At 35.3% G+C, this 24585-nt stretch overlaps 3 protein-coding genes across 3 annotated transcripts; 1 reads left to right on the top strand and 2 right to left on the bottom strand.

Annotated features, from left to right (window-relative positions):
- Positions 1-20: 20 nt before the first annotated feature.
- Positions 21-2940, bottom strand: LOC110693136 (probable galacturonosyltransferase 12). The gene is made up of 6 exons (XM_021870254.1): positions 2461-2940; positions 2031-2083; positions 1759-1917; positions 1060-1650; positions 637-939; positions 21-546 (listed from the first exon to the last, which is right to left on the bottom strand). The coding sequence occupies exons 1-6, from the start codon at positions 2669-2671 to the stop codon at positions 262-264; spliced, it is 1602 nt and encodes a 533-aa protein (XP_021725946.1). The 5' UTR covers positions 2672-2940; the 3' UTR covers positions 21-261.
- Positions 2941-4317: 1377 nt separating this feature from the next.
- Positions 4318-12940, bottom strand: LOC110693135 (autophagy-related protein 18f-like). Its single transcript, XM_021870253.1, has 8 exons — positions 11945-12940; positions 7783-8232; positions 7265-7705; positions 6759-6983; positions 5876-6667; positions 5630-5793; positions 5004-5353; positions 4318-4706 (listed from the first exon to the last, which is right to left on the bottom strand). Exons 1-7 carry the CDS (start codon positions 12152-12154, stop codon positions 5068-5070), a joined length of 2568 nt encoding a protein of 855 aa, XP_021725945.1. The 5' UTR covers positions 12155-12940; the 3' UTR covers positions 4318-4706; positions 5004-5067.
- Positions 12941-16863: 3923 nt separating this feature from the next.
- Positions 16864-24579, top strand: LOC110693134 (UHRF1-binding protein 1-like). The gene is made up of 13 exons (XM_021870252.1): positions 16864-17390; positions 17602-17690; positions 17941-18050; positions 18166-18220; positions 19960-20048; positions 20190-20256; positions 20336-20398; positions 21478-21639; positions 21730-21823; positions 21899-21978; positions 22055-22130; positions 22296-22339; positions 23953-24579. The coding sequence occupies exons 1-13, from the start codon at positions 17279-17281 to the stop codon at positions 24022-24024; spliced, it is 1113 nt and encodes a 370-aa protein (XP_021725944.1). The 5' UTR covers positions 16864-17278; the 3' UTR covers positions 24025-24579.
- Positions 24580-24585: the final 6 nt, after the last annotated feature.

The raw sequence follows: 24585 nt of genomic DNA, 5'->3' as shown, positions 1-24585 counted from the left end.
ATCATTTTCTCTGAAATAAATGCATCAAAATTATTAGTATATTATGAACTGAAAGAATATAAGATGAGAGAATACACAAAAAAAAGAAAACTCCTAATCTAAGGAGGCTTCTGTTAAAGTACATGATTATAGCTTCTTTCTTGTTCTGCCTCCACATTTTGCATTTCGCTCTATAAGGGACCCTTGAATTGGCGAAAATTCTGTGTGCGCCCCTAGCTCATGTACAAGAATATTCACCTCATTCTCCTCTGAAAGAAACTCTCATGAATCTCTGATATGACAACCTTTGATAAATTTATCAGAAAAGTCAATATATTTAGCCCATAATGGCCTAAGTTGTGGAAAAGCTATATCAAGCCAAGGCTTTGCCCTCCCATTAAAATGGATGACACCGGCATTTTCAGCATCTTCAAGACTTGTATTTTCTTGGTATCCAAGACCCAACATATGCCAGAAGGGATCGATTACTTGAACGTGACCATGAAATGCTATTAGTCCTGGTGGTAGTGTTCCTAGCTGCCATAAACTTAGGTCTGATTTCAAGTTCTGTTTTCAAAAATAGTCATGTCAGTAGATAATATTAGCAGATTATGTAGTAATGTTGTAATTAACAAATCAAAATTTTGAAATATATACCAATTGGAGCCAGTGATAGTAGGTTTGAGTAATGTCAGACTTCCTCCAAGCCTCTAAATCAAAAATGTTCATGCCATAAGCCCAAGCACATTCCTCTGGGTGAAAATTATTCGCTATCAAAGGATGAGAGAAGTTCAAGTAGTTCTTTAGTTTCTTTGACATTACAAATTTATCATCTCCACTGCAAGTTTGTACTGCTCCATTGACCTTTCCATCCATATCAATGTCCCACAAGGGTGACAAATCAGTTTGTATCACGATATCATCATCGAGGAAGACAACCTTATTCAGGCTTGGAAACAACTGAAACCATGAAACAAAGAACAATTAACATAAATTTGGATGGTCAAATGAAGAAAGAATTGATTATTATCAATTTTAGGATCATATAAAGCCAATTTCTATACAATAAATTGACTATACCTCTGGGAGATGAATTCTGATGTGATTCATGATGGAGTTATATTTGGGACTCATAGCCTGAAGCTTAGCAGCAATAACATTAGGCCTTTCGGAATCACTAGCCACAATTGCTTGAGATCCGCCTCTAAATTGTGACCTAGCCATTTGATCCTTCTCCATGGCCTCCAAAACAGGCACTTTTCCTTTACTAATCCACTCAAACTGGTGCAATGCCTTGACCTCAATGACAGCAGGTGTCAGAGGATGCAAGGAAAACCAACCCTGCATAGGCGCAAAGGTCTTTTTATCGGTGATGATGTGCAAAACAACCCTCTCAGGATGGAGAGAATTACGAACAAGAGAGTTGGCCACAACTGATGCAGCTAAAACATTGTCAGAGGCCAGAACAAAGTGGAAGAACGAGTTGTCAACGAGGTAAGGGACTTGCTCAGGATTTGGAAGCTGCATACGAGCAGCTGAATTCATGCTGTGCTCATTGGCTAGCCTTAATGTCAGGCAGTAGAGTTGTTTTGGTATGCTACTAGATGCTACATGCCGGTATAGGTATTCTTGAATCTTGGCTGTTCGTGTCCTTTGTTCAAGATAGTTCACCTGTAAAAGGAAATGCAGGTTTATTTATACTGTTTCCCCTGATGAATCAGAATGCTTTTGAAGGGAAATTATGCGCGTTAATTTGACTAGATATATGTTATGACCTACCATTGTTTTAAGCTTCAGTGCAAACGTTCTGGCATCCGGTCTGGTCTCTCTTACTTCAGTCATAAAGTCTTCTAGTGACTGAGGAATATCAGGTCCCGGATTTTTCTCATTTACAAGACTACTTGGTTCTTCAAATACTTCATATAAGACTTCTGGGACCTGCAATAAGTAGAAGATAATAATCGTTTAATATTCGAAAGTTTAGGAAGAACTTCACCTACTGATTAGGATACAGTCATACAGAATTGTGAAAAAAAAGTCAAGGAACTTACACTTGAAGGAGACGTTCCTAGAATTTTTGGCGCCAATCTTTTTCCCAAGCAACCTGAATCATTAAACATGTTTAGTATTCGATCATACACCGTTTTTAAGACTTGGAATAACTGAAATATTTGAAGAGTGACTAAAATCTTCATCTTAAACTCCGATATATATTCATGTTTGTTTTTTTGGACTTATAGTGCATAACTGTATAAAACTTGGGTGCAAAGCAACCAAAATCATTGGTCTATGCATGTTTCGAGCAATGGTAAAAGGCTCCCATTTGGTACATGATTTTAATCCAATCCCGGGTACAAACTAGGAGTTCCTTTGTAAGTATGCAAAGCATCATTTACTCCAACAGGATATATTTTAATTCTAAACTAAAGATACAAATAAGAATTATCTTACAATTTCAAGAAGGAAAAAAAGATGAATTACCTATCGAAGAACATTTTCTTTGGCCATCAATTGTTTCTACCGCGGTCATCACAAACACAAAACGCAACAAGAATGTAAAAAACAAGAGCGAGTACAACACCATCCTATACGAAAACCGCCTTGAACCAGCTTTTACTTTGATGAATTCTCTGACTCCTTTGCCCGGAAATACAGTTACATGCCTTAAACTCGGCGAAATATGAAGCTGCATTGTGATTGTAATATTACTTAGCCCAAAATTAAAATGAGTTAAAAGAACACAAAGATAGTCGAATAATACAAGCTTAACAACTAAACGCGCCGAAAAGACTTAATTTGATGTATTCTATTATCTAAGCGTCATGTAGGAAGGACTCAAAAATGAGAGTATGTAATGCAATGGAATGTAAAAACATAGGAATTGTGTAAAGGAAAGTTCATGGGGTTGTAGTTCAAAGTTCCTATCAATCACCTAACTTTGCTTAGCAAATAGGCATCTTATATAATTGTGCTTACAACATATAGTATAATATTTGAATATTTGACCATAGTTTATGAAGTTGACATAAGAGTTGTTTGAAAGATTAAGACATTGGACTTACATAAAATTATGTCACACAATTTTTTTTGGGTCTTAATATTATTATTATAAGGTGAACAAAATGGTAAAACTAAAACAAGAAGCAGATGAGAAGGAGCTGTTTGGTTATTTGCTTTTCTTAAACTCTACATTTTCTTCAGAATATATGCAATGAGTTTATGTGGAAGCATGCTATTAAAGGATTCTTTTATATTTTCATCGTAAATTCGACTTCTTTGACAGAAACAGAGTTTCTACAAGGAAAATGACACTTAATTCTATGTACTTTTTTAAATTTATTTTAAATTTTTGAGAAAAAACATCTAAAATATGACACAGTATTACATCTATTAATCGCAATATGGTATGTTATTGTTAGGTAGGAAAGTATATTTTGGAAATTATTTATTTTCTTCTTTGCCATTTTAAAGAAATGCTATGAATTTTTTACTATTTTAATTATGCATATTTGGAAAAGGTACATCTATTTTATTGAATTGATAGGAGAAAAAGGTATACTTATTAATTGATATGTTTGCATGATTCAAAACTAGAAAAATAAGAAGTAATAATATTCTTGTTTGCTGCTTGGAATGTAATGTCATTATACATTGGTGAAAGAATAAGATATGCCTACACAAGACTACAAGAGAATCATCTTCCATTTCTATTTCTAACACAAGAACTATAGTGTCTTAAACAAAGTTATGTTATGCACTATAATATAGTAATCATAGTATAATCTGGATACGCATCTGGAAATAGTTGCATCCTGCACAACTAATCCTTTTCCCAGATGCAACTAAGACCGAGGCGCGTGTATCATATACTTCATACTTTCATAAAGAATATAAGATTGTCATTTATTACTGCTAGAGATGTGAGATATAATCAATATCGGAAAATAAATTGAGTATATCTCATATCTCTTAACAATTACTTTAACGGTGATTAAGAACATCCAAGAACCTACTTGTGTTTGCTCTGGGCTACATTACTCTGAACCTGTTCAAATACATACAAATTGAATCGATACCCAACATTATCTACTGGATGACTAGACATACTAGCAAAAGGTTTTCAGTTTCTAAAAATATCAGCAGAAAATACACTTTTTTAGACTGTACTGTAGTAATATAACAGAATATTTACAGTATTTTGAAAAACTGCATTCAACCAACACCACATGTTTCTTAAAAAAGGTAACAGAGATTCGGTTGGAAATCCAAAAAGACCAAACATTTCAATTCATCATATCAAGCAACAATAGAAGCATACAAAAATAAAGAAATGTTCCATCACAAACCAACCACAGTAAGAGACTTCTCAATTTCATTATGGTGAGTTACTTTGTAACAAATTCTGACCATGGAAACTGACTGCTCCGTAAATTGGAGAAATATAAATAAAGAATACGACTGCTCCGAGAATCAGATCAGAATAAATAAATATAATGACGAAAATTGGAGACAGTGTTAAGTAGCTATTATGTACACAGTATAGATTATTGACAAGAACGACTATTATGTACAAATCCAATATGAAGGAAACCGCCCAACACCACAATATTAACAAAGTTCCAAGCCCTGGAATAATCACAATGTCATGTCTTAGTCCTCTACAGATATCACGGTAAATATAAACACGAACTTATCACACACCTTGAGAATAAAAGAATAGCCGCATCCTGTAGAAGATTAAGGAAACTGGTTTAGTGTTGTCCACTATAAAAACATAACTGACAAATACAAGAAAAGAAAAAAGAGATGAAAATATTACTAATTTCCTTTTACCCTCTCCCCACTCCCTAAAAAAGAAAATTTCCTTTCATCGCTTCCAAGCCATCATTGCATGGCCTTCAAATCTTATAAGCTATTTTTGTCCTTTTGATTTCGACACTGGAAATTTCTTTTCAGTATTTGTCAAAATTTGGGAAAAAAATGCAATACCTTCACAAAAGTGTAACAACCACTAATATCCTTACCTCAATCAAACTCTCAAATCTTTGCCTTCAAACTGATTCTCCATTTTCAAGGCTTCACTGTAATTTATTTACAAGCTTGGAATGGGTCATCCATTTTCAAGTGCTCTCTATCTCTATTATTTACAGTCTGAAGCTCAGATGACTTTCGTTTAGGGCTGTCATTAGTATTTACATAGCCCATTGCTGCATCTGCAGGCTTCAGTATACCATACTTGTTTTCTCCAACGCCGCGATGGTTTTCAACACCATTTTCAGTCATCAATCCCAAAGCATAAGGCCTAACCCTGTTTAAAATATTCCCATTTTGAGGCAGCTGCTCTGCTCCAAACTTGCTATCTGCAGCAGAAACTCTGAACAAAGAAACACTAATTAGAACATGTGAGCAAGATTATACCTAAAAGACACAAAGCAAGATAATAAAAAATAATTATAACATGTGAGTAACATGAACATCAGATGCTTTCTCTCTTATATCATCAGGTATGGTAGTTCATTGGAATCTTAGTCTCACAGAATTGTGAAGTAGAAAGTTGCAAAAATAGACATGCTAATGCAAAGTCAATTATACAATTAGCAACATTATATTCTGCCTTCCAATAGAGAAAATACAGAGACAGGAAGATTACCTTGCCAGTTGAGTTTTGGGATTATCCAGATAATCAAAAACAGGAACCAGATTCTTGGACCTAGATTCGATCGTGCGTAGAGGAATGTTTTCAATCTCCATTTCCCCTCCACCATTTTCATTGTCTATCTTAATGGCATCATTCATCATTGATTGAAAGTAAATCTGTAACAATTAGATGAAATAGGTAAGACATCTCATCTGTAAAAAATTCTCATTACGAGCATAGATAGATGCCATTAAATACCTGAGATTTTGCCCAAAGTGGGACCTGCTGATCATGCATCTGCAGTTCAGCTTCGGAAATGTAAAGTTGATTTCTTTCTTCAACACTTATGTATGATCTAGTACCATATTCATTTCTAGTCCCTTCGCAATGTATTTTAGTGGACTCTGATATACCATTTTCACCATAGATATCAAAGTTATCTTCTCTTTCCCTTCGTTTCTGACAAATATTCCATTTCTGAGTGGGCTCGACCATTAATTTTGAATCATTGCCTGGAGCCGATCCATAGGCAAAATTAACTCCAGAAACAGCAGCTAATGCATCTTGCGCAAGAGGAACTCGAAGTGCATATTGTATCAAACTACCAGAAGGAGAGAAAACCAGCATGTGGTACTTAGACTTCATAGCAAATTCATTAAGATGCATGTCATTGCCTCGGCATAGATGGAAAGCAGCAGCAACAGCACCAGATAGAGAGCTATTCTTGCCTGTTGCAACAGCTGCAGCACCATTAACGGTGCCTTTCCAACCATTATTTCCATTTCTTATCCTGCTAACAACAGACAGAGTTATAGGTTGACCAGATGCAAAAAGATTGTTCTGATTTAACATTAAACCAGCAGGTTGAGGTTGCCATGGAACAACTGTACTGCTCGCGACACTAAATCCATTACTTTCAACATTAGTATCTGCAAATTGAAGATCCACAGTACCACCAAAAGGGGAGATAGCAAAGAGATGGTTTGTGCCCCTAGATGAGCTTATCATGATCCAGCGGCTATCATCACTGAAAGTTATATCCTGTATAACCTACAAACAAGGAGAAGTGGAGTATAATCATCAGCAAGGAAGACACTTTGTCAAGAAGGGCTAGTGAGCAATGACAGAATAGCAGCCTCACAGCGTTGGTAAGACCGCGCTGCAGTCTGTAAAGATGAACATATGATCCATAGGCATCCGATGCAGGATGTCCAGGCATAATGCGGAAAACATTGATGTTATGGCCTTGAACTGAAGCTGTCACCAACAAAGTCCCACTGGGATCAAAACATAATGAAGCAATAGGGCTTTTGTGTGCTCTAAACTGAGTGATCACATTTTTACTGACGACATCTTTAACAATGACCTGAAGAAAAAATGGGTTTAAACTATTATACAGAACAATGATCCAAATGATTACAAACCAAACATGCCCATAAATAGTCAATGAAGAATGACAAAACAAATGAATCAGACTACATTTTATAATTGGAATCGGATTGAAGAAACAAAACATAAATAAAAACAAAAACACAAAGACAAGCAATCTCAATAACCAATCCCAATTTCACGAAGATTTTAAGAGCAAATTTGCAATGCAGAAATATAAAAACAAGACAAGCAATTTTGACGGTAAAATATGCATACCATTCCAACACTATCTACATTAGGCAGGTGACCATTATGCCCATTAACAGCGCCATTGACTTTGCTTCCAGTAAGTCCAGATTGAACTGAGTGATTAGAATCAGGCAATAGCTCAGAGCAATAACGAGACAGCTTTTTATAACCCATATCCCCCATTGTCACAATTCCTGCAGCCAGATGCTTGCTGGAGTCCACTGCATATTGAGCCACACGATTACCATTTGATTCTGAACTGGAAAAAGTTGCTGAAGGTGTCAGATGCTGTGGACTGACACGACCTGCATTTGAAACATCTATTGGATTACCACTGTACGCCAGCCACCTAGGACCCAATGCAAGTGGACCATAGCCTATGCCACCAGAACCAGGACAGCCAGTCACAACAGGATTCGTGAGGATGGTATATTCCCTCTCCAAGGTAGCAGCATTCAAACAGTGCACCTAAAATTATAGAATATTATCCTCTGCACAAACTTATACAAAACTAAGAAAAATCGCAAAATATAAGACATAATTACCTGAGCTGCCTGCGAAACAGCTACGACCCGAGGACTGCACCTAACAGAATAAACAGCTGATCTAAACTTTAAACTATGTACATAAGACTGGGAAGTTAATGAATAAAATCGAATACTAGAAGGGCCATAGAGGCCATTCCCAGGAACACTGCCATTGGAAATGCTTCCATTGCAAGGAGCAATTTTTCCATCCAGGAGACGAGATCCATCTGTATACACTACCAGCAGAGGACGACTGTCAGAAAATTTATCTTCAGATGCCATAGTTGGCAGTGGTTTTGGCAGCATTTGCAAAAATGAAACAGGACCATCATGTTTGGACACCAAGTCATGAACATTGTGAGCTTCCTCCACATCCCATACCTGAAAACCAGATCGATAACCCAACAGCAGAACCTGCCGTACATTGTCTCCCTCATATTCCAACTTGTCAAACCCAGCCCAAAGCACCTTCATTTGGGTAAACATTAATTAAGTTACTACAAGAATTCAGTGAACAAACCACAAGCAGGTAGATGAAGTGATGTTTAAGAGATTCTTGATTGACAGACACATTAGTATGATATACATTTACAATGGGGGAGGGGGAAATGAAGAAAAACATCCTGATGTCCTGAACCTCTTATATGAAATGTGTACAGCCATATTACATAAAGAGAGAAACTAACAATATTTTTACAGAATAATGGCTCAATTCATCCACTACCTCCGTCCCATAATAATTAACACAGTCAAACTTGGTACATGCCAATGCACTAGTTTGACTTAGATATATATAACTAAATATTAGAATTAAAAAAAAAAAAATTAAAAAGTTGATATTATGAAACTTTATACCTATTAAACAAAATATTTCATGATTAAATTTGTTTTCATACATTACTAAAAACTATTGTCAATAGATAAATAATGAAAAAAAATGTCAAATGTGTCAATTATTCTGGAACAGGGGAGTATTCTCTAGCAATCAGGAAACATAATGAATAAGTTAAAAAAATCTATTCTGCAGAAAATATGTTAATACAAAAAGTGCAAGAGATAAAAGAAGATAAATAAATAGTAAGCACGGCATAAAACAATCACAAGATGATTACCACATGCACACAAAGAAACAACGCCCCATATGAATCCTAGCGAAACATATTTGAGGTCTAAAGGCCCAACAATAAAATTAGTTCAAGGAAAATTATATGTACATGATATAGTGTAAAACACTCCAAATAATGTCTCAACTGAAGATAATGGATCCAACTCATTTCATAACACATTTAGGAGATATACGCAGTAGGTTTGCCACTACTTAATAGAGACTAAAATAGTGAGACTAGATTTCTAAAGTCAATTACAAGACTTGCGAAAAGATAATAGGTGGATCTAAGATATGATGGACAAAGAGCGACCTTTAACTTAATGTTAATGTCTAACGAAATATCAGGGCAGCATAATAAAGAGAAAGAGAGAGCGCAATAATGAGTGAAAAATATACAAATAACAAAATTTAAACAAAATATCAGGCAGCATAATAAAGAGAAAGATAGAGCGCATGAATTGAGTGAAAAATATACAAATAACAAAATTTAAAAGCCATCAGGCCCAGCATGTCCATCAACAACCCACTAATTTAAGCGTTCCAAGAAAAAAAAAATCATTAAACGTTTCTTCAACCCCTTCAGAGATGATTCAATTCAAGCTAAAAGCTTCACTTTTGCTAAAAAAAACACTAATCACTGCCTCCAGCTGCAAAGGGCTAAGCACAGCTGATCAAGGGCCTTAGGGGTAGTGAATCTGGGGCAACGAAAAATGACAAGTCAATGGGAAAGGGAAAGGGAAAGGGAAAAGAAAGAAGAGGTTTAGGGGTTTTTTGTTTTTTTTTTCTTTTTTTCTTCATTATTTAAAAAATGAAGTTTTTTTCATTTATAGAAATTTTTTTATTGATTCTTAATTTCCGATGGAATATTCATGGAGATTCAATAAAGATGGAATATTAGCAATCCGCCATCGGTAACACCGTAACACCATAAGACCCATGTCATTATCTATAAATTAGCCCCGAGTTTGTATCTTGGATGGCAAACTCCCAGGTTTATACGAAGTATTATATACCACACATAGTTGAAAGTTCATACTCCCTAACATACAAGGAAAAACATAGTGATGTGGGATCTTGTTAAATGGTCTCAATGTTTTCAAAAACTTTAAATAAATTTTGATGATATGGAATAGGAGATATTGACGATTAAAGAAGTGCATTGAAAAATGTGAAAAATTAAATGGGTACATCAAAAGAAAACAGAGGGAGTATAATTTATAGCAAATTTTCTCTTCCTTAAGATAAAGGGCCCCCATAATTGTTTCTACAAGAAAGTAGAAGAACAAAGAGTTAATTAGAAATTCAATAAATGAGAGGAATCTCGACCGTCCCCGAGACAAAAATATATGGAATTATTGGCTCCTTTACATGCATATATAATGTGTACAAGTCTTTTATAATCCATTATGTATTGAACTCTCGTAATACACAAGTCCTAAATAGAAACACCTTTGCTCTCTCCATGTTCTTATTGCAGCCATCTCAGCCCTAACCCTAGCCCTAGCCCTACCCATATCAAGAATTTGAAGCCCCAAAGGGCATTTTCACCACTTCATATAAGATAAGAATCTACATAAGATGATAAGTGCAGACACACAAACCGGCAAAAATAATAATAATTCACATGAATTAAGCACAAAAAAAGTTATTCGCCATCAAGCCTCTAGAGAGGCAAGAGTATCAAGAACATACAAGTCCATGAAGTCCCATTCTGCACAAGTCAATCCTTCATTGCATACATTATTTCTTTAATGCATCTACCAAAATAACATGAGCAAAGATATTTTCATCAGCCACCGTATCCGAAATCATAGACAATTACTACTGTAAAATAATGTGCATGTTTCTACAAATCAGAGATCCACAATATAAGTCTCGAACGGAAAAATCTTTGGAGACAGCTCCACCAATTATTGTACCAACATTTCTCCCATTGAGGCATGAGTGATAACCAAAGACCAGTGATTTAACAGAAATTATCTCAATCCCCATGATATGAACTATAGTGTGGCAATGCTTGCCAGAAAGGTTAGCGAGCAGAAATGTCCTCAAGCATCACACAGTAAGTGAATAGCTCTGCTCCAAATACTTGTCTTCAAAAGTAAAATAAAGGTACAAAAGACTAAAAGAGTATTGTAATATAAATCAGAACATAATCACTGACTGGTTTTACATTTGAAATCCAACTTAAAGACTAAGAAAGCATAACTAGTGTTACTGTTTTAAGAACTAGTTCATACTCAACAACCATAGACTTTCAGTCAAGCAAACTAGCAACTATGCAACTCCAAATGCACCATCCCATTTAGTAGCAGACTACATCACACAGTTAACAAAAAAAGCTAAACTTCGGACAGTCTTACAAAAGTACTCCGAGTGACAGAATCTTGTATCAAACTATCCATTGCCACAAACCAACCATCCAATAATACAATCCCATAATATTATGCTATTAAATTAGAACTACGGCACCTTGTTTCCTTCAACTTATGACAGCAGCAACCAAAAAGTACTAAATGGATCCATATATTACCATTAACCAAACGATTACTTGACAAGCATGTAGTACCACCATGCATAATGGTTCCACTCAAAAACAACAAACCCTTGCATACCCTACAAGGCTACAACCCATCAAATTGATATGCTGCAAAACACAAAAGCAGCAGTAGATAGCGTAATCTGCCTAGCTGTTAGTAAAGTATCCTTCAGCCCCAAGTCTAGTCAAGTTGAACTCCAAGTATCTAAGTCTAGTCTTATAAAACTAAAATTGGACGAAAATCCAATGCAAACTCCGTCAATGCAGCAAGAACACAGCTTTCAACCGCAATTCATTACCATCTTCTTCATCTCATAATTCACAGAACATGAAGACTAACAGAAACTTCCCAATTTATCATATACTCTTGTTTCAATTGCCCTATATACATTGATGATTGAACTCAATTCCAAACACAACAGATATGCATCACTTTGAACTGACGGTATCATTTTCAAGCAATAACAATAAAATGAATCATAATTTCAAACTGCAAATTACAGCATAAAACCCGGGCACACTAAAACAAGTACCTGATCATGGCGAGCATTATCATCTCTATCCACCACAATCGACGAAGCCGCTGACCGGACAGTGGAAGCAACGGTTGAAGCACCGGACGAAACGATCCTCAGATAACTCGAAATCGCCCGGAACGAGCTCGGGATGATCCCATTGGGCCGGGCCGATGAAGAAGCAGCAGCTGCCACTCCTCCACGAGCTTTTTTCCCTTCATTCCTCATCAACCAGCCCTCTCAGTAAAAGAGGAAACAGAGCAACGCCCACCAGTAATATGATAATAAATTGGAGATGATTTCTTCCAGATTAATCTTTCTTAATAAAAAATTCATGGTTTTCCCCAATTTTTGAAGCCCAGAAAAATTCACAAATTCCCCATTTTTTAATTTTTTTTAGAAAACCCAGCAATTTTTCAAAAATTAACCAAACCCTAATCAATCAAACCAAGCAAAATTTTCATAAAAACACTGAATTTGATGGATTGAAAAAGAAGTTATTATTTGACAAAAAAACAAAGAAATGAAGAGATTTTTCGAAGTAATATGAACAAATTTACAATATTTACGATTGAAAAAAAAAGAGACAAATCAATCAATTAAAACCTCTAAACAAAACTGAAAATTAAGAAAAATGAAGTAGTTTACAATCGAATCATACTAAAAAAAAAGTTCGATCATAATTTAAGAAGAAAAGATAGATTAGGGTTCTTTGCCCCTTTGTTTGGAGAAGATGAGTTTCCGTACTGAGGAAGGTTCCAGAGAGAGAAAGTGAAAGTTGAATTAGTTTTAATTTTGTGTGTGATGATCGGATAATAATGCAAAGAAAGAGGAAATTTAGGGAAAGTGGGGGAAATTAATTAGAGATGAGAAATTAAAAGAAGGAAGTTTTTTTTTATTTGAGGATTTTTTTGAATTATAAGAGACTCAATGTTTACCGTTTACGTCTCTTGCTATACCTCATTACCACTAATCAAGTAAATCAATGAATAGGGGGAATATAAAATATGGTGTGTGGAGGGAGGAAAACTTGCCCGCACGTCTCTTGGTCTCCACGTTCAACACGGCAAACGCCTCGGCTCTTCCTCAACTTCCACCGTCATCGTCGATATTGTGGAAGAAAATTAGGAACGGCATGAATTCGACTAAATTGGTTATTTATTATTTATAAAACAATGAGCATGTTTAAACATTAATATCTTCAACAATATCGAAGTATATAATATCAATGATATTATGAAAAGTTGAAATTTTTAAAAAGTGATATTGATACAAATCTAATAAGATCTTTACATACGGAGTATTAATTTTGTTTAACTAAATACAATCAATGTTATTTCACATTAAGCAAATTAAGAGTAGGTGGGTCATATTTTTAGAAACCGGGATAATATGAAATTAGCAAATTTTGGTCAAGGTTTCCAACTTGATTAAGTAAAGCAAGTTGTCCATATTAATTAACAAGTTGAGTGGCATGCATCATGGTCCTTATGAGCAAAAAAATAACTTGGAGTAAAACACTCCATAATAAACATATAGCTCAAAGACTATGAACATAATCTATAATTGTTATGCTTATATTATCATTTTTGAACAATATTTATATATACATGTTTTAACTACAAATTTAAAAATTAAAAGTAAACAAGAGTTCGAAAAATCTTTTCTCAAAAATATGAGGATAACCGATCCGATAAAAGTTAAAATGGCCATTTCTGCTATAAAATAAAGGGCATTTTAATTAGTAAAGAAGTCCTCCTTCCTTCATCTCCTTCTTCCTACTGCTACAATCCACCCACCTTCATCATCATCTTCTTCTTACTCCTCGTTCCTCCATCATCTTCGTCCACCGTCATCTTCTTCCTCGTTCATCTTCTTCATATACTTCTTCCTTCAATCCCCACTCACCATCTTCTCCTTCTTCAATTGAGATTTTACAAACAACGACACTAACACCATCATTTCTCAGCGTGTGAAGTGATCGAATTGAACGAAAACTCTACGAAAAAAAGGATTTAGAAAAAAGCTAAGATTAACGCCAACAAGTAAGTGAGCTTTTCATCCTTCGTTGATTTCTCCACTGAAGTTAAGATTTGCCTTCTTGTATTGCTTGTGAACTTCCTCCATGACTCCATTAATAGTGAAGCAAGAAAATCAGGGTTCATCCATGTATACAGTGAGAAATTTGCTTGTTTTTTTGATGTGACACAACTATCAAAGTAACTTATTTATCCAATTGTCACTAGATTGTAGGTAATAAACTTGTATTTCCTCGAAAAGTATAACCTAACTTGACCGCTTGAGCAACAAATGTAGGTACATATAGTTGCCCAAGTAACTCTAATAATTTACCACCTAGAGTGATGAGGACGGAGATGGAGGGATGAGGAATGAAGAACGAGGAGATGGTGGGATGGTTAATCCTTCCATGTTTCCCCAAATGATGGGGTTCGATTCCTCACAGCCCGCCCCCTTCCTATGATAGGGTGGGGGTGCCTTCCCCGTAGTTTACTGTTAAAAAGAAATAATAAAATAAAAAAAGGGTAGATGATGGTATGTTTCTAAACAATATCAAATTCCAAGTTAGTTCAATTTTTTTTTTTTGACGTATAGTTCAAGTCTTTATGAACACAATCTTGGACAAAATTACAAAAATTAGATGTCGATTAAGATTTAAACTTCCAACCTTTTGTTTAAAAGGTATTATGATAAGATAACATATTGCTTAAATATTATACTATCTTTATTCCTAAAAGTTCTTCCCATTTTCTTTCAAAAAAAAAAAAAAAGTTCTTTCCCATTTTTATTGTGCCATATGCTAATGCATTACTTTGACTATAAATACCTTTAGTTGAATATTAAAAAATATTATCACATTGAATATTAATAAGATGGTTATTGAGACGAATCTAATAAAACCCAACGTGATGACTATGCTATGTACTTATGTTTTATACTAGTATACCGAGAGTCATTTAGAAAATTCTTTCATTTTATTAATAGTATTGTAACTGTGTAAATATTCCAAATGGAAACATAAATAACATAAATATTGTTATCTCTCTTGTTTGTCCTTCATGAAAGCTAATAAGAAATTACTATATATCCCTTACCATGTGGACGTAGGTTTAATTTGACCGAACCTGCGAACCACGTACATCTATGTGTTCATCTCATCTTTTTTCTACTTTATTTCTCAAAATTTACGTTTTTTTTATACTCTGGTTTTTTTTTAGGGAGCAAACTTATTTATAAAATAGCCAAAGTATCCACAATTACATACGGTGTAATATTAAGAGGTAGCTCAACATTAAAAGGAATAAAACAAGCAAGGTTATGCGCTACTTCATTTCCTTCTTGTCTCATGTGGCTCCATTGTAAGCTGCTGTAATGATAGCCCTGTGCTATAGCATCACACATAACATAATCCAGATCAGTGAGGTGTTTTGCACCTTTGAAATCCTGTTCACAGCAACTTAGTTTCAATTATGACATTACCGCATCCAAAATTCCAAACCTATGACCCATTCTGATTGCCAATTTTATTGCCTTAGCCTCTGCGACTTCAAGCTGCCACCACATTACCTTATACTGTTATCTATGTTTCGCGCATATCAAACACATTATCTAGATCAATCGATCCTCATCTAATTCCTAACATAAAGGGAGTACAAAAGTTTGCATTGGTTTAATAAATTAATACATTATACCACCTTTGAAAGTTAGGCTAGCTAGAAAGGAATCCAAACTATCCCTTTCGTCTAGCCTGGGTAAAATATTACAGCCAACACAAGCTATCCGTATGGTCCACACATAGCAAATTGGCAAGTAGTTGTGGAAAGATGTATGTTATTAACTACAACTAATTTCCTCAAATTAATTAAATACAGATCATAGTACTCCATTACAATTATTTTCATAATTTGCCCTACACTATCAATTATCATCGGCAACCAAAATTGTTGTTACACTTGTTAACTTATTATCATGAGCCATTGGGCAACGCAATTTAACTAATTCTAGATTGGATTTCATGCATGCATGGCATGGACTCTCAATTGACTAGTATGAATTCATATTTCATAACTTATTTCCTGTGTTCGTAATTCTAATTTGGTCTTCATTCATGGATATCATGGCCTATCAATTGGCTACATGGCTAGTACCGATCTTATCAAAGTCAAGCAACTTGTACGAAATGCACTCAAAACATAGTTTGTTGCATACTTGAACAATTTACACATTATCATTTAGTTGAAGATAATAAACATATGAAAGGACATATCATTATTATTATTATTATTATATAGTATTTATTTTAAATATCCATGAATTAACTCGATCTAACTTCAACTTTGGAAGTGACTTGAGGATCCCCTTAAAGCATCAACAACGATAAGCTACAAAAGTTGTAGCTTTGTTTGTCAACCCAAACTTCTAAGCTACAACTATTCTATTCTCTAACTAGTAAGCTACAAAATTATTCACTCTATAGTTTTGATGGAAAAGATGGACAAATGTAACAAAAAATAATAATATAAACAACCGATGCTATTAAGTCGGGTGAGAGGACACAAAAATTAGTCAATTTGTTTAGATTTTTGGAGTATTCATCTCCTGCATGCATCGTTTAGAATATGTTTTATTCATCTGATTTTCACTAATCTAAACTAATCTTTTCTTATTAGAAATTACCTAAACGTGTGTGAACTTATTAGACCTTATTAAAACTTATTTTAGTTGTAAATTGTGCTTAGATAATCCTAATTTAATCATAATTTGTTTTTCCTGATTGAACTTAATTAAACTTATCATACCTAAAATATATGAAAATTTAAGAATATAACAGGCTCATTAATCTGTATTGCAAACAGGTTGTTTTATGCAACCGTTCTACTGACTTTAACCGTGCATGCATGTTGTTGTTAGAATTTAAAAAAGAAGAGTCCGACAAAACTTCTCACAACACTCCGACACTTAAGAAAGCCAACGTCGCTAGTTTTCTCTAAACCCCGTACCTCTCTGACATTTCCCCCCTTAACCAAGATCCAATACCCTCTCTCCTCCCACACGTATACACGTGCCACGCACTTTCTCTTAAATCTCTCCACACGTGCCACCACCCTCACTTTTTCCATTTTCTCTCTCCTTCCTTTTCCTCACCCGCACTTTATGTGTGCTGCAATAACCCAATAACTCTCCTCTCCATGCACACAACACAATCACAAATACCACCGTTATTCCTCCTTTAAAACCGCTTCTGGTATTCCGGTCTCCGTTTTCGATTTTCCGGCATCGATAAACCTCTTATCAGCTTGAAAACAGCTTCTGGAGCTTTCTAGAGAGTTGAAAATGGAGTCGATTCTTGCCAGAGCGTTGGAATACACGCTTAAATATTGGTTGAAATCTTTTACTAGAGATCAGTTCAAGCTTCAAGGCCGCACTGTTCAGCTTTCCAATTTAGGTTCACATTTTTGTTATTTTTCTGTTGATTTATTTATTTTAAGCAAATGAATCGAATTTTGGTTTTGTGATTAGTTGAATTATGCTGTAGCATGATTTACGAGGTAGAATTGCGATTTATTTTGAGATGTTTTTGGATTTTATTGCGTGATTTCGATTAAATTTGTGGAGTTTTTGGATTTGAATTTTGATGATTATTCCTAAAAATGTAGATATTGATGGAGATGCGCTACATTCGAGCCTCGGATTGCCGCCGGCGATTACTGTTACTACAGCCAAATTAGGGAAATTGGAAATCGTGGTACGTAATTCGTTCTCGGTTTTTGTTTGGTTGAATTGTTGATTAGATGGACATTTTGATAGGGAGGTAGTAATCTTATGCTTCATATATATGTAAATGTGTAATAGTTGTTGATTGGATGGACATTTTGATGGGAATGTAGTTATAGTAGTGGTTGATGTAGACAATAGTAAGGTTGTGTGATAATTTAGTGGAGATTTCCTTCAAATTATAATGATTAAGACTTGAGATTTCGTTGTTTTGAGTGTAGCTACCGTCGGTAAGCAATGTGCAAGTAGAGCCAATTGTTGTGCAAATAGATAGACTTGACTTGGTTCTTGAAGAGAATGCGGATGCTGATACGAGTCAGAGTTCCGGCAGGTATGGTCATTGTTTATCGATTCGAATTGAAAGGAGTCTGATTTTGTTATGGACTATGTATTTAGGTTGTTTTTGTAAAATTTCTGGGAGTATGATTTGGGAAGTGTTTTTGCAGTTCTCAATCTGCTAGTAGTACAGGAAGAGGGAGTGGTTATGGATTCGCTGATAAGGTAAACTTGTTTTTTTTTTTTTTTTTCTTTTCTGTTTCGGCCTTGCTATTATCATTTCAAAAGAATATTTTGCAAAAAATTAGTTCAAATTAGGGCTATAGAGTTAACATGACAACTTTAAATATATTTAAATAAATTTAGGTAAATTCAATCAAGTTCAAACGAGGTTTTACTGGTAAAAAGATGTAGTATAACGTGTGTTGTGGAGATAAGATAAAACCATAGTTTGTTTTATCTTATGTTGGATATGAACATAGCTTAGACTCTTGGAGCCCTTATATGTGAGTTTTGTTATTGTTGCTTTTCTCTTGATTCTAATTGTTAGGTTTTTGACTTTTGTCCCATCCTGTTACATGTTATTGAGAGAGCATTCTAAGCTTAAGCTATTATTTGAGTTTTTTTTTTTGGTTGGAGGCCAGTTGCTTCGAGGCATCTTTGATTAATACAAAGAATCATTTGTTCTTCATTCCGTGTTATGGCAACCCAACTGGCCTTAGCATAAGTTTGATTACTGTGTATAGTAAGCCCATATATTCTGCAAATCTGCATTCATCAATTAAATCTAGCTACTTTGATGTAAAAGCGTTAAGTTAAAGTTAGCCATGCTTTTAGTATTGGAACATATTATAGTGACCCATTTTTTTAAAAAAATGGTGGAACTATAAGTGATGGTATCCCGTACAGTATTCAGACTTCCATATTTAGATTGACAAGATTGTTATATTGTTTATATAATTTAGTCCCTACTATTTACATTAATGGACAGGGATACTTCCATCTGGCAATTTTTCCTTTTTTACTTCCATTGAATTTTAGTGCTTGTTTTAGTTGGTGAACTTAGCTGCAGGCCTTCAGGCTGCAGCCAAGGAAATTAAAGTACTACTTTGGTGAGCTTAATAACTTAAGAAACATATGAAACTAGAAAGACACCCTCATCGCCTAATCCACTGTCACCTGTCATTACACTTTCCAAGAAAATATAGGGGATCAACGGGAATACAGAGTGATGGAATGTCCTGATAAAAATGACTCCGTAGCTTTTATTATTTATTCCTAATATCAAATAAGTGCCCAAGGTAAAATAATAGTTAGGGTTGTCATTGTCCTTTGGGCTCAGGATCTTTCCTTCCTAATGTTTTTCAATTACCCTTTCTTTTCTCTCTAAGGCCTAGTGATGGTTGTCTGAGAAGGGATTGAAATGGGTTAACAGGAAAATTTGTATCCCAAATTTTATATATTCTTGTCTCTGCATTTAATGGTTCTTTTCCACTGTTCCTTCAACTTTCTCTATAATCATGCTTTTTTGTGCATGCTTCTGGTGGACCAAGCTTTCTGTGTCATTAACTCATTCTTTAAGGGGCAATTTCTACATTGAGTCATTGTGGCATAGTGAATTTATTGACTATGATCCCTTGTTGCCAAAACGGTAAAGGGAAAATAATAAACTAAAAGAGACAAATTGTAAGCGGTTTATTAATGATGCTTTAGCTACCCGCGTAGAGTAGAGGAAGTTTTATTGATCTTGAGGATAAGCTGATTACAAAATACGCCAAGTTAAGATTTAGGGAGTTTATATATTACTTTTGAAACTGAAAATAAAAGGCCCTTAAAATAAGCCTAAACAGAAAACATATTCCATAATAACGATAGACTGAGTTAAGGCATATTCCAACACCTATTAGCCATACCAACAAGCACAATGCTGTTTATATCGTATCTGACTATCTTTGCTGCATCAGATTGCAGATGGGATGACAATAGAAGTACAGACTGTAAATCTTCTACTTGAAACTCGAGGAGGTGGTCGTTGCCAAGGTGGAGCAACATGGTAACGTCAACCTTTTGACTAGTACAATCATCAATTACTTTTCTTTAGTATAATTGGATATTAAAGATCAAGCTGCATTAAACTTTTACATTCTAGCTGATTGCTGTATATTGTTGTCATTGTCATTATTATGTTTTGTAGGACACCTCCTATGGCATCTATTACTATGCGTAACCTTGTACTTTACACCACCAATGAAAACTGGGAGGTTTGTATACTAGTAATGGTTTCCTCTGTCGATTTTCTTACCTAAAGCAAATATTCAAACATACGTTATTTTCTGGCAGGTTGTAAATCTTAAAGAAGCAAGGGATTTCTCGAGCAACAAGGATTACATCTATGTTTTCAAAGTAACTGTGTTGCTGTTTTTATCTTTAGGTTTAGGACTTCTTGTTATATTCATTATAATAGTCCTGAATTGTCTTTTTAGTGGTAACTATCAAAGTGTCCTTGTTTTATTATAATTCATCAATCACCTGTCCTTGAATGTATAAATACTTCCTCTTTTCCAAACTAGCTGACGTGTATTCCTTTTTGGGAAGTTTCTTTTTAGTTGGCGCGTTTCTATTTTATTAGGAAATTTTTATATGTTAAAATGTCAATTTTACCCTTATTAATTTCTCTAACTCATCTTCTCTCTCATACCTTTACCATAAGAGGCCCTCTGAATTTTCACTCTTACATTATCATCTTCCCCACTCCATTGCCACCACCACCACTTCATTTCTCTCCTCTCTTTCTGGTACACACCCAATTTTCTGGCGAAGCACTTTACCTGAACATCTCCTCCACCCACTACTTCCAAGCTCTCACAGTCTCACCTTTGGCTGTTTAACTGGTTGACAACAAGAGCTCTGCCATTGTTGCAGTGGTCAAATCTGAGAACGGAGGAAAACTTGGAAGGAAATGAAGTGATAAACCTTAGTTTTAATAGCCAACACCCCTTTCTCTTCATTGAGCGAAATGGGACATGCTTTCCACAACATTTGAACCTGGAGACACTAAAACTTCTAATATCCAGAATTTTGTAGCCAACCGCGCTGGTGTTAGGTGGTTTTAGGTAGATTAGTTGGTGTCTTCTTAGATGGTTGTGGCTGGGAGACTTAAGTAAGGAAGGAAGATGAGAGAAGATTAGTGGTGAGAAGGTGGATGGCAGTGTCTGATGAGTAAATGGAGGTGGTAATGCAGTCCCTGCAGTGGGCTCAAGAGGCTGCTTGTTTATTGTCAACTGGGCGTGCACCATGTCAAGGTAGGTCCTTAGGTGGGTTAGGTTGGATAAGGGGTAGGGATTGGTAAGGGCATTTATTTTTCTTTCTCCCTTTTCCTTAATATTTGTGCCAAAATTAAATGTGTCAACTAATTTGGAATGGAGGAAGTATCAATATGTCATGCATGATTTTATCTCAATATCTCTTTACTTTTCTGCCAGAAACTTGAATGGGGATCGCTGTCCATCGATCTTCTTCCTCATCCTGACATGTTTATGGATGGCCGTGTTCAAGAGGGGGCAAATAAGAGAGACGATGATGGAGCTAAACGTTTATTCTTTGGCGGCGAGCGCTTTCTCGAGGGGATATCGGGACAGGCTTATGTATGGTTTCATCTTTCATTTGACTTGGCATGTATCTGCAAATGGTGTTTCTACAATGTTAATTCATCATTTACTTTGTTTTCCCATCAGATAACAGTACAGAGGACACAGCTTAACGACCCTTTGGGGCTTGAGGCCAGGTTGCATATAACTGAAGCTGTTTGTCCTGCTTTGAGTGAACCAGGTTAGGGATACACATACACAGATGTTATTCCATCCTGACATGTTCTCTGTAGTTACCTACTGTTCTGTTTACCAGGACTCCGAGCTCTTCTTCGCTTCTTAACAGGACTGTATGTCTGCCTTAATAGAGGAGATGTGGATCCGAGGGCACAACAGGTTATGCCTGACCTCTTGTTTTAGATATAATTTATTGGTGTCTAGCTGATTTTAAGGCTATTTGGTGTATCTTCAGCGATCTACAGAAGCAGCTGGCCGTTCATTAGTCTCGATTGTTGTTGACCATGTTTTTCTCTGCGTTAGAGACACGGGTCAGTCTCATTCAGAATTTTCTAACCTTTTTCTTTCCCTTTATTTTCTACTTTCAATGCTGGTGTAACTGTAGAATAATGGTTGTGGTGTTTTAGTAATACAAAACCTTGATCCCCCCCTGTTTGATCTTATCTGCATTTGCTGACTATATAGTTTTCTTGCAGAATTCAGGCTTGAACTTCTGATGCAGTCTCTCTGCTTTTCTCGGGTATGGTCTTGTCTTACTCTGTAGTCTGTATCCTTGTGGAATTCTGTATTTAGTCTAATGGCTCAAATCTTCAATTCTTGCAAAATATATTCAAGTGATTGCAAGTTTCAGATCTCCAAATTGTTTTGCTTTTTTCCTTTTTCTTTTTCTTTTTGTGTGACTTTCTGTATATTATGTGGTTTGTATTGTTTCCATAAAAAGATTATACTTGTGCCAAATAAAGAAATTTTTGAATGGGAAGCAAATAAAGATTGTGCAACTGAAGTCATATCGATTATTTCCATATATAACAAGCCTGCTCCCTCCCTTGTTTGGCTAAATGATTTAATATCTGATTTCTTTATAGAGTGACAACAAATTTTGTTGGCTTTACCCATATTTGATTCAAAGTTTGTCATCCGGAAATCCTATACCTATAGGGATTAATGCTTTTTAATGCACATGCGAATTCAGAAGGGGACATCAAAGTTGCATATGTTTAGTACTGGTATACCTAGCCCACCTCTGCTCTATGGGAATTCCTGACTTTCTTATATATGTTTGTCTTCAATTGTGGATCTACCGGGATTAGGGAGTAAGGGACTATTAGTTTATGTGAGTTGGGTAAGTTGGTTGTGAACAGAATTTGTGACCTTTTTGTTGAAGCTAGTTCTGGTGAAAAAGGGAGAAGCCAACTACCATGTGAAACTACTTTTGATTTGCAGTAGCATTGTTGTGATATTTGAATACACTGAGTCTTGGATACGTCGCGCTTCGTTTAATATTGCACATTGATTAGACATTTCTAAATTGGGCTTCTAAATCATAGGATTGGGGATTTGAACATATTTATAATTTTATATCAAACATCTCATAACCATAGTAAAAAACCTGGAAGACTTGGTAAACACTTCCTATGTTCTTTTATTACTACAACTATGAAACTTTTGCACTTTTTACACACTCTCCTTGACAGTTTGACAATTAACTATGATTTATATGCAAGGAAAATAGTCATGTGGGATATTTTTAGATTCTTCTTGATCTGTATTTTTCCGAATATCAATTAAAAATATTCATAGATAATTAAAGATATTTAAGGTTAAATTCATGCTTTGGAGGAAGTATTTTTAAGGTTAAAGTCATGTGGGATATTTAAGGTTAAATTCATGTTGCACTAATAAAGAAATGGAGGAAGTATATACTTCAGCTTAGTCTGTTAATGATCAACTTTGTAAAAAAATTCTCTATCTAAATTTCTGCAAATTCTATTCTGTTTGTCTCCCGCTTCATCACTTAGTCAGTTGGATTTTCTTCTATACTTTGCTTCTTTCTCTGCCACGTTTTTTGACGCCTTGCATATATTTCCCGCCATTCAAGCGTCTTCTCCATTTTATACCCTCACAGGTTGGAATAATGACATTAGAAACAGACTTACAGCTTGAATGGATTCTTGCACTCTGTTTGTAGTAGTTCTAAATCAAGAGTAGCTTAGTATAATAAGTCCGTAGTAGATTTTTGTTCTAATTAATCCCCGTTTACTGGCCTGTTTATTTTACATTGCAAATTGTATCCTGAAAATATTTGGTATACTTTCTTGTGGCTTCAGCTAATTTTGTTCCTATTTATGTCAGGCAAGTATATCTGATGGAGAAAAAGCCAAAAACTTGACACAAGTTATGATTGGTGGACTTTTTCTGAGGTGAACTTTATATCTAACCTATCATTAGTCTACCTTCCTCTGTCATCCTTGGTTTTGCATAATCTTCTTATGTTTGTATCTGGACTTAAGCATCACACAATAACTCGTAGAAGTCTCTGATTTTTTTTTTTTTTTTTTGGATTTCAGGTTGGTTTAATAATAGCTTGGGTGCCTGTTGCCTAATCCATTCATTGCCTACGTTTGTTTTTTTTTTTTTTTTTTTTTGTGCTAAGCTAACTTCATGTGAATTATCTCCCGTTTATTAATTAGCGGGAATCAAGCTGCAGTAGCATATCAAATCAATTTTAGCTAAAATTTCTAGTTTTGCACCTTTCTGATTGCCTTGACTATTTCATTAGGCTTCCAAGTCTTTTGAACTTGATAAAATAAAATTACTAGGGCTAGGTATGTGAGGGTGTGTGGTGTAGCGTAGGGCATAGGGAGGGACAATTATTTAATTCTCGCGGGGGGGGGGGGGAGGGAGGGTGTTTGGAACTGAGAAATGGGCCTGGGGCAGTCCCCCTGTTATGTACTCTTTTGAGTTTGCTATTTCTCATTCTCTTTT

This window comes from Chenopodium quinoa, unplaced genomic scaffold (assembly GCF_001683475.1).
Source record: "Chenopodium quinoa cultivar QQ74 unplaced genomic scaffold, ASM168347v1, whole genome shotgun sequence".
NCBI lineage: Eukaryota > Viridiplantae > Streptophyta > Magnoliopsida > Caryophyllales > Amaranthaceae > Chenopodium > Chenopodium quinoa.
Note: the sequence above shows the minus strand (reverse complement) of the source record. Positions and strands in the feature narration are given on the sequence as shown.